Source organism: Dipteris shenzhenensis, chromosome 14 (genome assembly GCF_047967505.1).
Source record: "Dipteris shenzhenensis isolate YYH24624 ecotype China chromosome 14, Dip_SZ_1.0, whole genome shotgun sequence".
NCBI classification, from domain to species: Eukaryota; Viridiplantae; Streptophyta; class Polypodiopsida; order Gleicheniales; family Dipteridaceae; genus Dipteris; species Dipteris shenzhenensis.
This window is the reverse complement of record NC_141609.1, coordinates 44865626-44878768: the sequence shown is the minus strand read 5'-3', so window position 1 is coordinate 44878768 and position 13143 is coordinate 44865626. Positions and strand designations below refer to the sequence as shown.

Below are 13143 nucleotides of genomic sequence, written 5' to 3'. Positions count from 1 at the left end.
GTGCATGAGAATCTATGAATACATTGACTCAATGTCCAATTGAAGCAAACTAATAGCATAGGACTACATTCTTGCCAATAGTACATACACTGTAGCCTGCTTGGACCTAAAATACAAATTTATAATATGCTTAAATAAATATGGATATGTCTATAAATCCTTTCAGATTAGAAAACAATTTGCTACTATCATAATTCTTTTCGACAAACTACTTTTAAAAAAACAAGGTATGCAACTATTGACTAACAATACATCAAAGACTATAATCTACTCATTACAAAATTGTATGCACCTATCTTTTATCAATTAGAAAAATGAAACTCTATAAATTTTTACTAACCAGATAAACAAAATGTTAAACTAAACCATTTATATCTAAAAAGTCAAACACGTTTTTGTCTACTAACTAAAAACATTAAGATAGAATATAATAAATGCTACTTGTATAATGCATGAGTTAATCAAAGAAAACAAATTTAGCAAATTTACACAATAAACACAAGATACTTTTCAAAAGGATATATTTCTATTGTGAAGCTTTGTTTAATCCTTTACAATTCTTAATATCCTTTTCGTTTTATCCTTTTTATTGATGTGAGAGTCATGAAAGTGTTGATCTTGGAGCACAAGACTCTCAAGAAAAGCATAAAGTACTAAGGCATGGGAGTGTGTGTGTGTGTGTGTGCACGCACACACATGCACGTGTGCCTGTGCGTATGCAGGTGCATGTGCATACGTGTGTGCATGCACGTGCATGTAGTGCGTGCATGTGTGTGTGTGTGTGTGTTTGCTTGTGTACTACACGCACGTGCATGCATGCGTGCATGTGTGTGTGTAATACCATGCGGTGGCATGGTATTACTGTGTGATGACTATATGTAACCGATGGTGGGAAAATTTTACTATTGGGGCAGTTTAAATTATCAAAATTATGTCCCAAAAATATTAAAAATGTTTCAATATGTCATTTTAATGATCTAAATCTCTCACAAATCCCTTGGGTTTAAAGCTCAATTATATTATTTTAACTGTGAGATTAAGGTTTGGAATGTGTGCATTTGTTTAGACATCAAGTTTCTTACATCATGCTAAAGGAAGCACAAGTTACCTATATGCAACATACTCACAAAGGTGCCTCTACAAAATCATCTAAACTTGTGAGCTACACTTGGTTATTCTTTTACCCAATGTTAAATACAAAGAAGAGACCAAGCCCTAAACAAACATTTAGATCCTTTCATTAAAAGATAAACTATCTTTCCACCCATATTGTACATGTATCGTACATGTATTGGGTTAATTAGTTATGACAAGATGAATAAGAACTGAGCATAGTCTTATACAATTGTAGTTTTCATAAACCATGCTGCATGGTTTACAAATTCTCAAAGGAAACTGTAATGTTTCTTCGGAATTTAGACATGTTTACGAGCACAACGGCTTAGCTAGCAATGACATGAAGTTTCAAATGATATCGTACTAGAGGAGTACTAGTGACGATGTCCATCATTGAATCTCGACGCTTCTTGGACTCGGTGGCCTCATATGCAAGGCTGAGCGAGGTTTAGGTCACGGATTAATGAGTGAAGTTTGGAGGAACGAGGGGGACCTAAGAGGAGGAGACGGAGAGAAGAAGGTTTTAACTTAGTAGGGGACAGAGGAAGGGAGATGGAGATGAGAGAGAGAGAGAGAGAGAGAGAGAGAGAGAGAGAGAGAGAATGGATAGGATGGGGATCTTTTACTTCGTAGCAGCAATGGCAAGCAGCCTACAACGCTAGTCCGAAGTCCTGCATCCGAGAGAGAGATCGTAGTTGACGATAAGGCAGAGAGAGAGAGAGAGAGAGAGAGAAGGTGGTGGGGGGGGGGGGAAGCGGAGGCTAGACAACATGGGGAATATCAGCAGAGGGTGTGGAGGGCGCGGGGCGGAGGAGGCCGTTGACGGAGTGGTCCGTCGTGCTGAACTCAACGGACGGACGAGTAACAGCGTCTCCGGCAGCGGCACCCGCAGACAGATCGCGTCGGCTACGAGGTCGATACTTATAAAAGCTGGCACAAATCACAAACAGCCCAAGGTTGATAACATTAATCACGGCCAACATCCAATAGAAATAGTCCAGCCGAGATCTGTTGAGGTTATCCGGCAACCATCCACCGTTCCGTCCCGTCCCCTTCTTCACGGCATTAACAATGGAGCCACTCAGATAATAGCCCAAAGCTAACGTACTTTGACTGATTCCGGTTCCCAAACTTCTCATTCCGTCGGGAGCCTCTTGATAGAAAAATTCTAATACTCCGACGTACGTGAACATGTCTGCAATCCCGAATGCTAAATATTGTGGTACTAACCAAAATATGCTCATTGGAATTGATTCTAGCCCTTGTAATACTTCTACGTTGTCTAATAGTCCGTTCTCTTTCGCCACCTTCACCCTCCTCCTTTCCACTCCCCCCGCTATGCTCATCGACACCACCGCCATCATCAATCCCACCCCTATCCTTTGTAAATGCGTTATCCCCGTCGCCCTTCCCGTGATCCTCCTCGCCACTGGCACAAATACTAGCTCGTACATCGGTGATACCACCAGTAGCATCACCACCGGAAATGTCACCAGTGATGCTGCTGGTATCTGGAAGCTGTGGCCTTTCCCCAGATACCTGTCCACTGTCACGCCTTGCTCTATTGAGAATGTCTGCAGCTGCGCCAAACATACGTTCAGCAGTATCGTCGTTGCCCAGATGGGCATCATCCTCGACAGCGCCTTCACCTCCTCCACTTGCGTCACGGTGCACAGTTTCCAGGGGCTCGGCGCGCTGCCGTCTCCCTCTGAATCCACGATTGCGGCCTTGTCTAGCCACCTGCAAGCAATATAACGCACACAATCGAAGAAGGATGTTACGAGTTGGACCCGAAGGCAACGTCTCAATCAATGGACAAGCGCTACTCATTCCGCAAGTAAGACGAACGTTACAAATTAATTTAGTCGATCGGAAACTAAAAACATCAATCAGCCAACTTTTAGTTCTCCAATTCTAAGGAGAAAGCCCCAGAAAACAAAAATCATCATGTTCCATCTAATGACTGTAATCTGTGCTTGCATATATTCACCCAAATTGGTTTGTATGATCGATGTGAGCCAGCCGTGGCAGCATTGCATCATCGCCTTTCTCATACACCTCAAACAATTCGTTGGCGTTGGATGGAAGTCTTTTTCCGCGCTTTCGAAGGGCTGCCACAAGCACCTGCGCGATGCGCGTAAGAGGACTACCCACGGGCACCTCGTATCTGTAGAAGGGCGAACCCCCAACGGCACAAGAAAGCCCGATGAAGACGAACGCCATCGCAAGTCCAAATCCTAGACCGAAGCTCACGTACTCTTGAATGTAAACCAAGAAGGTGCCGGCGATGCCGAAGCCTAGCGCGAGACAGAAGAAGAACCAATTGAAGAAACTGGACATTTGCAACCTCTCCTTGGCATCGCTCTCATCGAATTGGTCAGCTCCATGTGATGACAAATTCACTCTCACTCCCCCGGATCCCACAGCAATCAGATACATTCCAGCCATGAGAATGGAGTATTGTCGCCCTCTCACGGGAGGGCAATCAGTCAGGGAAAGACATGGGGGTGTTCGATGGTAGGAAGCAATAGATGCTGAGAGAGTCATAATGATGAACCCCTGGACAACATTCAAACAAAACTTCAGGCTTTACATTGTTACAGCAGGCAACTGCTTCCTCTAAGTTTCAGTAGAAATTTGCAGCACTTATTTCAGGACTCAGGACGTTGCCATACCGTAACCTCCACTATTCCGAAAATCAAGATGGCACGGAAGCGTCCCAAGTAAGCATCTGCGAAGAACCCAGCTATGATGGGCACTATATAGGCTGTGCCCAGAATGTTGGTGGTGATCACGGCTGCGTTTGAGTAAGAGAAGTGTGCCTCCTGAAGGAGGTATGTCACAATATTAATACCTATTCCAGCAAAACCTGCCACCTCGCAGATCTCCAATACTGCACATGTAAAACAACAAAGGTGGCTTCAAAGTTCAAATTTCAATCGTAGCTAGAAGGCAAGCAAGGATTAGAAGTAAAGAATTTCAATCATCCGAGAACCTCGAAAGTTTGCAATCCATGCTACATAGTACAGTCATTACTTAGAGGATCCACTGTGTAAGGTGCGATCAAATGAACCAGAAAAGAGTGTTGAATTGATTTGAAACGTTAACGACGGTACAGGAATTACTCATTTCAGAACTCTAGACTCTCTAAATTGATTCGAACGTTAACGACGGTACAGGAATTACTCATTTCAGAGCTCTAGAATCTGTGCTAATTTTGCGAGTTTTTTGCTACCTGCCCTCAAATTTGAAGGCTGCAACACCCTTCAAAGGGGTTTTTACCCTTCTAGGCAACACCCTTCAAAGGGGTTTTTACCCTTCCCTAGAAGGACAATAGAGAGATCAACCTTCAAAAGAAGGACCGCTTTGGGAAAAATCACAAAGGAAATGCCACGTCACCCTTCAAAAGGATAACTCTTAAATTGCCCTTCAAAATGAAATTCTAAGCTACCCTTCAAATTTGAGGGCTGGTTTCATACCTAAAAGAAAGGGGACTGCTCTCCAGCCGCCTGTCTTGGATTTCAGAGCCTGGCGACCTTTAAAATCCACCGCACCCAGCCGTACATACGATTCTTTTCCATTTCCGTTCTCCATGGTGTAAACAGGTAATGGGCAAAAGCAACACGGCGCTCACGAGTCTAGACTCTAGAGCTTACTGCTGATGTGATTATAACATCGAGCCGAGGCCCGAGGCACAGGTTTTATGTTGCCGAATGCTGATACGCAGCACTGGATTGAAAGCCCTCGGGCTACGTTTATATGCACTTCAATTTGAGCAACTATCGCCCAAACTTCCAAGCAATATGATTCAGAAGAACCAGTCGGCTGTAGCCAAGGATCCCTGGATTCCATGAACAAGCTACCGACCGATATCAGATATGCCGGAGCGGCAGATAGTGCTTTTGTATTTTGCGTCGTTTAGATGCTTCGATAGTCCGACAGGGGATGCCGTATCGGAGTTTTTGTCCTTTCTGGCACTACAACGCTCACAACCATTCAACCGAACCACATGATTGCAACCACAAGAGTGCCAATCTTTGAAATATAGGATAATGGTGAGTCGAGTCCCAGGGACAAAAATTGACCAATATCATTGTCATTGGGTGTTTTCTTTTACATTTACAAACGCTCTCGATAAAAATTTGTCAAATGAAAAAGGGAAATGGGGAAAATTTTTGTCATTTTTATACACACATAGAAATTTTGGGCCAATGACAAACTGAGGATCAATACTGATTTTCTTTAGAAAAAGGGGGGCAGTGTTGAATTTTTGTCCCTGATGGTGACGAGAGGCAGTAGAGAAAACCATATTGTTGTTCTTAAATGTCCATAAGCAATAATCGTTAAAGTTTTCATCCTTTCTGGCTCTATAACGCTCGCAACCATTCAGTCTCCTCATTTATTACTAAGTAAAAACCAAAAGCCATCTCATACAAAATGTTCTGAAGATGCTCTCTAACATCCACTTTTGGGCCACTAACCATTTGACTTGGACACCTATATCTATGGCCTATGAAGGCTATGCCCTACAACAAAGTCAATTTCTTCCTATTGGCAACCATGTAGCATGGATGACAGATGTTCATGCTAAGTCTTTGGGGTTGGAGTTTATCTCCAAGGGTGCAGCTATTTTTGGAACTGACCATGAATACCATTTTTTTCAATGGTGAACCTCTTTCATTCACTAGCATATCATGTACACTCATAAAACATAGAATTTGGTAAGTGCATGTGGACTTTAATAAAATCAAAGAAAGAATTTTGTGAAAATAATTTTAAGGATTCTTCATAAACTACTTACACAACAAGATAAAGCACCCATAGACGTGCGCACAGACGCGTTTCATGAACTAATAAAAAACTTACGGGCGCTCTATTTGCGCATCTATTTTCACGTTTGGAGACCCGCGTCTAATTGCGCGTCTATATATCAGACACACGCGCATATAGACGCGCAATTAGATGCATAAATAGACGCGCTTATAAACGCATTTATAGATGCACATATAGACGCAAGTCGAATAGACAGACGTGTATATAAACGTATTTTTAAACGCAATGATAGACGCGCTTTTTTAAAAAAAAAATTTACAGAATACTGTGTATGTTGTGTATGCTATATGGTTACAAGAATCCCATATCCACATTGTGTAATTCAATTCTTACAGCCAATCGCATTTTAATTACAATTCAAAATAAAACATTACAACTCCAAAACGCAATAAAATTGAAAGCTTAAAAAGTGCTTGTATATACATATAGCACGAAGCTAAGCCATGTCATGTGGCTTTAAGTACAAAAAATAAGAGGAGTGTATATACAAGAGGCACAAAGCCAAGCCAGTGGCTTTAAGTACAAAAAAGAGTAGCTAGCACTACTTGTATAACTAATCTATGTTCTCTAGGTCCTCGCTCCCTTCCACGCTCCCTTCTGCGCCTCCTTCCTCCTCTTCCTCATCGTCTTGTGCACGGGCCTGTAAACAAGGGACAACATATATCAATGTATGAAAAATCAAATCTTTACTTATAATTTTGGCATTATTTAATTACTTTCAAATACCTGGGGGGCCGCTCCAGTAGCTCGAGTATACTGCTCCTCAGTAATCAACCCATCATCATAGAAGTGCCTCCATGTATCTCCTCTTCGATGGTGGCGGTGGTAGGCTGTCTCCACAGGAGTAGGGTATCTGCCCACGATCTCAAGCTGCATGACCGCGACACACTTTGCGAAGGGATTAGTATAAAGAAACAACCTCCTAATAAACTACATAAGCAATATAATTTGAGATCGATACTTACAAATTGCGCCTCCCATGATTCAACACCCCTTGCTCCAAAATGCATGCTTCCATATTCCTCCATCTGGATCCTCCGTGCCTCCACGTGCTGCAGACTGGGGTCCTCCCTCGCTGACTTCATTGCCTTCTTCCACTCACGCTTGTGAGTGGTGTGGGGCGGGCCCCTTGGTGGTTGACCTGCCTCAAGCCTGGCAAGCTCCGCTAGTGCCTGCTTCTTAAGCGAAGATCTTTTATTGCTAAGTATCGTAACAATCTTTGACTTCCCCCATTTATCTGTGAACTGGCGATTGGGGGGGTTAGGATACCTAGAGCGAACAGTAGCGAGGGTCTCATCAGCCAACCTCTTTGGGTGGTCTTTGTAGTGGATAAAGCAATCTCTGTAATTGTTAGCAATTACAGAGCGCATGAAGGCCATGATATCCTTCCCCCGCGCATCCATCAAGATGCCTCCTATCTGAGTGATGTCATAATAAATCGTACCATCACCCAGAGGCACGTCTAAATCATCTGAATCATCATCCTCCCCACCACCACATGGCCTAAAGCACTGTGCCGTGCATCCCCCACCGCTCTCCCTGCTACTACGCCTGCTACCCTATCGTGTCGAGCTCGTACGGTGGCCACTCGTAGCTGGGGACTGCACAGGACTACGCTGACCACTCGTAGCTGGAGAACTGAGTCTCAACGGCACAGGAGTACGTCGACGGCTCGTAGAGACAGAAGGACCTCCTAACGGCATGGGGGAAGGGGCATAAGACGGGATGGCAAAAGGGACATAAGACGGCATGGGGGAAGGGACATAAGACGGTATGGGGGAAGGGGCATAAGACGGATGTGCTGACTCTGCTGGGGTGATCTCAGGCGGTGTGGGGTGGCTTGGAGTCTGTAGTGCCGACTCCTGGGGAGTGTTTAGAGTACCCATCATATACCCGTATAACTCCGCAGGAGTAGGAGGGTGTCCTAAAAGGTCATATAAGTCCTTCCAAATAGATTCCCGGGGATCAGGTGAGCTGGAAGCGCTTCCTGGCCACATGTTGAACTGGAAAAAAGGAAAAAAAACTATGACTGATGAGTTGAGAAGAAAGGGGAAGAAAAGAGAGGCTTACTATCAGAGCGCGTCTATAGACGCGTCTGATTTACGTGTCTATAAACGCGTCTAACAGAGCATCTAACAGAGTGTTTAATAGAGCGTCTAATAGAGCGTCTATCGATGCATCTGTCTGTGTCTGCAACAGGCCAGACGTGCCTGTAGACGCGCTTTTAGACGCGCTCTAAAAGGTGCCTATAGATGTACTCCGATAGACAGGATTTCTAAAAAGTAGAAAAGGACATTGCGCCCGACACAAAAACGTGACACTAATACCTAGATCATGCACTTTTTGGATACGAGAAAGTACAAATCTGGAGAGAGCAAACTTCCAAACAAGATCAACTGCAAAAAGACTTACTTGGATAGAGGTATGGAAGGTTCTTCTTTCTTTTTCAAAGTTGCTTCTCCTCCTTGTTCGTCCTCCTCTCCTTTAAGCTTAGAAGTAAGTGTGGGTGCCTTTCTCTTGAGTGTAAGCTTGGAAGTAAGTATGGGAGCCTTTCTCTTAAGCATCAAAACTATGGATCTGCTAATAAGGAAGGAAGCAAGCTGCGCGAAGTATAAGTAATGTGAAGAAAAGCAAAGCGAGCGGTGCGCTAAAAAGCAGGTTTAAAATCCACGTCTATAGTCGCATCTAATAGCGCGTCTATAGGCGCGTCTAAATACACAGAGTAGACGTGCGTTTAGACGCACCATTAGACACGATTTTAGACGCGACTATAGACGCGACTATAGATGCGCCACAGAGTTTAAATTAAACATTTGAAGAAGAGCAAATTTGGTGGGTTGTTTGTTTGTAGGATGTCTTCATCTTCAACAAGTAGCTCCAGTGAGGATGAATCCCTCTGTATCCACCATCGTGAAATGTGGTTGGAGCAAAAAATCAAATGTCTGTGTGATCGATGTCGAGGAAACATGTATCGTGCACGCAGGATTACACTTAATCATATCTCAAAGTATGGAGAATGGGATGTGACCGTAAACAAGGTAAGGGTTTGTAAGTTAAGGTTGATTGAGATACCTATGGGTGTTCATATGTTTGAGTTATGATCCTGTTTTAATTTGATACAGGATGCAATGCCACACCCGCATATGTTACCCTATGCTCGTCATGAGGAGGCGAAGCGTTGGCGATATGAGGTGGGATCTTCAAGAGGGACCGTTACGGATGCATGGAGTGATGGTGATAGTAGCCCTCCACCATTACCTCATGAAGCCGTGGAGAAGGAGGTGTTTGATGATATGGTGCGGGATTTATATGTCCATCAAGGGAGGGATAATAGTATGGAGCAGGATGATCTTTTTACTGCAGCATCGACTCCACTGTTTGAGAGGTGCACATTCTCTATTCTACGTGCCTCCCTTGAGTTACTAAACTTGCAAACCATCTATGGATGGAGCAATGCAAGTTTGAATGCATTACTCAAGTAAGCTTTAAAGTGGATTTTGCAAACATGGTGAATTATGCTAGTGGGTCAATTACTCGAATGCTTTTCCTCATTTATGGTCTTCACGTGCAGGCTATTGTGTAAAATGCTTCCAAGGCAGAATAAACTACCGACCTCAAGAGATATGGCGAGGCAACATGTGACCTCTCTTAGAGGATTAGATTACAAGCGCATCCATGCATGTGTCAACGATTGCATTTTGTTTCATGGACTACATAAGGATGCAAGAGAGTGTCCTACTTGTGGAGAGGCAAGATATAGAGCAGATCTCAAAACCTTGGACGTGCCTCGTAAGGTATTGCGACATTTTCCCATAATCCCTCGCATCCAACATATGTTCAAGTGCAAGTCTATTGCAAAGCTCATGTCATGGCATTCCTCCCATCGATCAACCGATGGCAAGTGGAGAACTCCCGCGGACTCTCCTGCGTGGAAGCATATTGAAGACACATGGCCAAGCTTCAAGGAAGAACCTAGGAGCTTGAGACTTGCATTGGGCATGGATGGTGTGAACCCATTTGGTCTCAAAAGCATGTCTTACAGTGTATGGCCAGTGGTATTGGTGAATTACAATCTTCCACCCTCTATGGCTATTAAGAAAGGACATGTCATGCTGTCCCTTCTAATTCCAGGGAAACATAAAGTCAAAAACCCTGATGTTTATTTGGAGCCTTTGATTGATGAGCTAGAGATACTTTGGAGAGCCCCCAAGAAAAAGTGACCTTGGAAATCCCTATATTGTAAGCTCACTAGAAGTCACCAAGTGGTCGCAAGGGGAAGCTTTGTGTGAAGGGGTTCTCCCCCCACAATAGCCATGCTTGAGCTCTCCCTCTCCCTCTCTCTCCCAAAAAGTCCCGAGAGAGATGAGAGAAGAAGATTCTTCTACCGTTATATTCAAGGCACATGAGAATATGTCTTTGCTCATGGGATTAAATATACATGCTAAAGAGCACCTCAATGAGCCCCATACACCCATTTCCCAATTATCCATACAAACCACCCAAGGGGATTAGCCCATATCCGACATATATGAAAATATTAATACTCAGCCAATGGATGTTTATATTGAAGCAATATGAATACTTAGCCACGGATGTTTTTATTGAAGCGACACTTGTATATTAATAGAGCAAAAGTTTATCAAACTGGATTTTTTAGTTTCAAAACTTTGATAACTATAGTACAATTTTATATATTTTCTTTTGAGTCTTGAACTAAAATATGTATATTATGTTGAAACTTCAAAAAAAAATCTCATAAAAGTTTTGAATCCTAGCGAATGTTTGAAACTTGAATCACTTTCTATTAGGGCACACAAACTTAATGCCAATATAAAACTTCTTCTTTTTATCAAAACTAATAGGACAAAATCATCCATCTACTCAACATTCATGTAATATTTTATTTGTAGCCACTCATAGAAGAAATGGAGAACATATTTGTAGCCATTTGTAGCCCTAATCATTAGTTAGATAGTAATCATGATTTTATAGTTATATAGTAATCATGATTACTATGCTTCACTTGTAGCCCTAATCATTTGTAGCCATTCGTAGCCCTAATTACTAAGCATTAACTCATGATTTTATTTGATAGAAGAAATGGAGAACCTATTGGAGCATAGTAAGTATTAGGGATCAAATTAACTACTTATATACACTCATATCTAATTAATTACCTATCTAACTAATGATTTTTAACTACAACCATGTGTCTCAAATATAAACTAGCCGAACACTTTCAGATGATAAACCAAGAAACCAAAAGTAAGGAGAAATTTTAAACCTTTAGATTCCACAAGCGTATACTATAGTAAATAGATTTATATAGCATGGCAAATGTGAGCGCATTATCTTATAATTTTCACATGACTAAAGCACTGTTTGTGTATCTAGCCACTTCAAGCACCTTTGGCTTGGAGGCTAAGCATTGCGAACCTGTCCATCTCATTTATGAATGCTTCTTACTCTTTAATCTCTTTTGAAACTATTATCACATTAGCCCAACACCATCTTCTCAACCAATGTATCTACCCCATACCAAACAAAATCCATGAACTGAAAACAAGGTTAACCAGTTCATGCTTACTACGCTCCAATAGGTTCTCCATTTCTTCTATCAATCCATTCATGATCTTTTGGCTTCTTTTCTAAGATGTTGCCAAACAAGGAGGAGGATTTCAGTCATTATTGCACGCAAGGATTTCCCAAGTGGATAATGGACATTGCAGATCATTAGAAGGATAGTAGAAAGCCTGTAACCCAATTTCTTACGAGGCTAAGGACTTGCAAATTTGTCCCTGAGCTAAGGTTAGGGATAGGGCCAAAGATTGTATTGCCGCTAATATCAAAGATGAAAAATTTCCATACAGACTCCGGTATACAAGCAGCTCCATCTAGAGCATGTGTAGTTAAAAACCAATGTTTCTGAGTGCACCCAAGTACAACCTTTTTAAACAAACCGAACCAAATCTATTGTGCCCATTAGCAATCGATGACCATACCTATAAAGAAGTTGTCATTTAAGGTCACAAATCGGAGCTTAGTTTCTCCATATATTGTCTTGAGCTTGCTCTTAGGTCTCCCCAACATTGATGGAATCGCTCTGGTCAGACAATTGGAAGCAAGATTGAGCATCACCAGCTTCTTCAAGTTTAATAGAGATGCCAAAATTGAACCTATTAGCAAGTTACTATCCAACAAAATTTTCATCACGTTTGTGTTAATGAGGTTCAACGAGATGTGAATTGGTCCCATCACGGAAGAATCACTTAAAAAATAAAAAATAAAAAAATTAAGCTGCAATCACATGTAGAAGGTTGTTCCATGCAACCAACCTCGGTTGTATTTCAATGTCTTGTCCTGAATCACGATATTTGAGCTTTGGAACACGAAAGAGGCAGGCATGGACTTTTGTCAAGTGCTTGCAATTGGCTCTTCGATCTCAAAATTGGAGGCATCATCTCCGCTACAAATAAACATGCTGACAAAGTTGGAGACATGATCACTACTGCAAAGAAAAAATGTTAGCAAACACAATCAAGAATGAAGAAGAAAGGAATCACATCTCCATAGTATATGACACCAAAAACGCGATGCACCCAAGCCCATCTTTCTTCTCTGTCATGCAAGTTTGGATCAATGCAAGTGAGTTGAAGCAAATTATTTGTCTATAATCTTTGTCCATCGTAGATTGCGTACGCTTCCATGATTGATAGATAGCAAGGCTTCTTGAGTTGAACCTTCAAACAAGGCAGCTCAAGAAATTGGATTTTATAGTTATACATACTCTCAAAACAGTCTACCACCATCATCCCATCCAAAATAGGATTCAATTATGCCAATGCATTCTTTACCCTTACTCTTAGCATATCCCTAAGCCAACTGTCTAAACTGCTTCTTCATGAACTCAATCATTGTACAAATCTCGTGAAATCTTGTCATGTCGAAATCCACATTGAACGTGAGCCTTTGCATTCTCAGGCACAGGCTCTGATAAAAACCATCATACCACTGCTAGTTCCTTATCTCGTAATAGGACCTACTTACTAGAGCATCAGGGGGGGGGGGATGTTCCCTTAGTAACATGTCTAGGGCTTGAAGCAGCTCCATGCACTACAAGACATGGGCTGCTTTTTGACATCGATACCAATGCTTAATACGAAGGGAAAAAAATTTAACAAGTGAAAAGTGTCA

At 42.2% G+C, this 13143-nt stretch overlaps 1 protein-coding gene across 1 annotated transcript; it reads right to left on the bottom strand.

Annotated features, from left to right (window-relative positions):
- Positions 1-1270: 1270 nt before the first annotated feature.
- Positions 1271-4829, bottom strand: LOC147894694 (protein NRT1/ PTR FAMILY 8.1-like). Its single transcript, XM_087385114.1, has 4 exons — positions 4596-4829; positions 3792-4009; positions 3107-3675; positions 1271-2856 (listed from the first exon to the last, which is right to left on the bottom strand). Exons 1-4 carry the CDS (start codon positions 4708-4710, stop codon positions 1878-1880), a joined length of 1881 nt encoding a protein of 626 aa, XP_087241240.1. The 5' UTR covers positions 4711-4829; the 3' UTR covers positions 1271-1877.
- Between the last annotated feature and the right edge of the window lie 8314 nt (positions 4830-13143).

Excerpts from the sequence above, each read along its gene's own strand:
- LOC147894694 (XM_087385114.1), bottom strand. The coding sequence starts at position 4,710 with ATGGAGAACGGAAATGGAAAAGAATCGTATGTACGGCTGGGTGCGGTG. Across the intron at positions 3,676-3,791 it reads TCGGAATAGTGGAGGTTACG|GGGTTCATCATTATGACTCT; the intron begins GTATGGCAACGT and ends AATGTTGTCCAG. Across the intron at positions 2,857-3,106 it reads GATCATACAAACCAATTTGG|GTGGCTAGACAAGGCCGCAA; the intron begins GTGAATATATGC and ends TATTGCTTGCAG.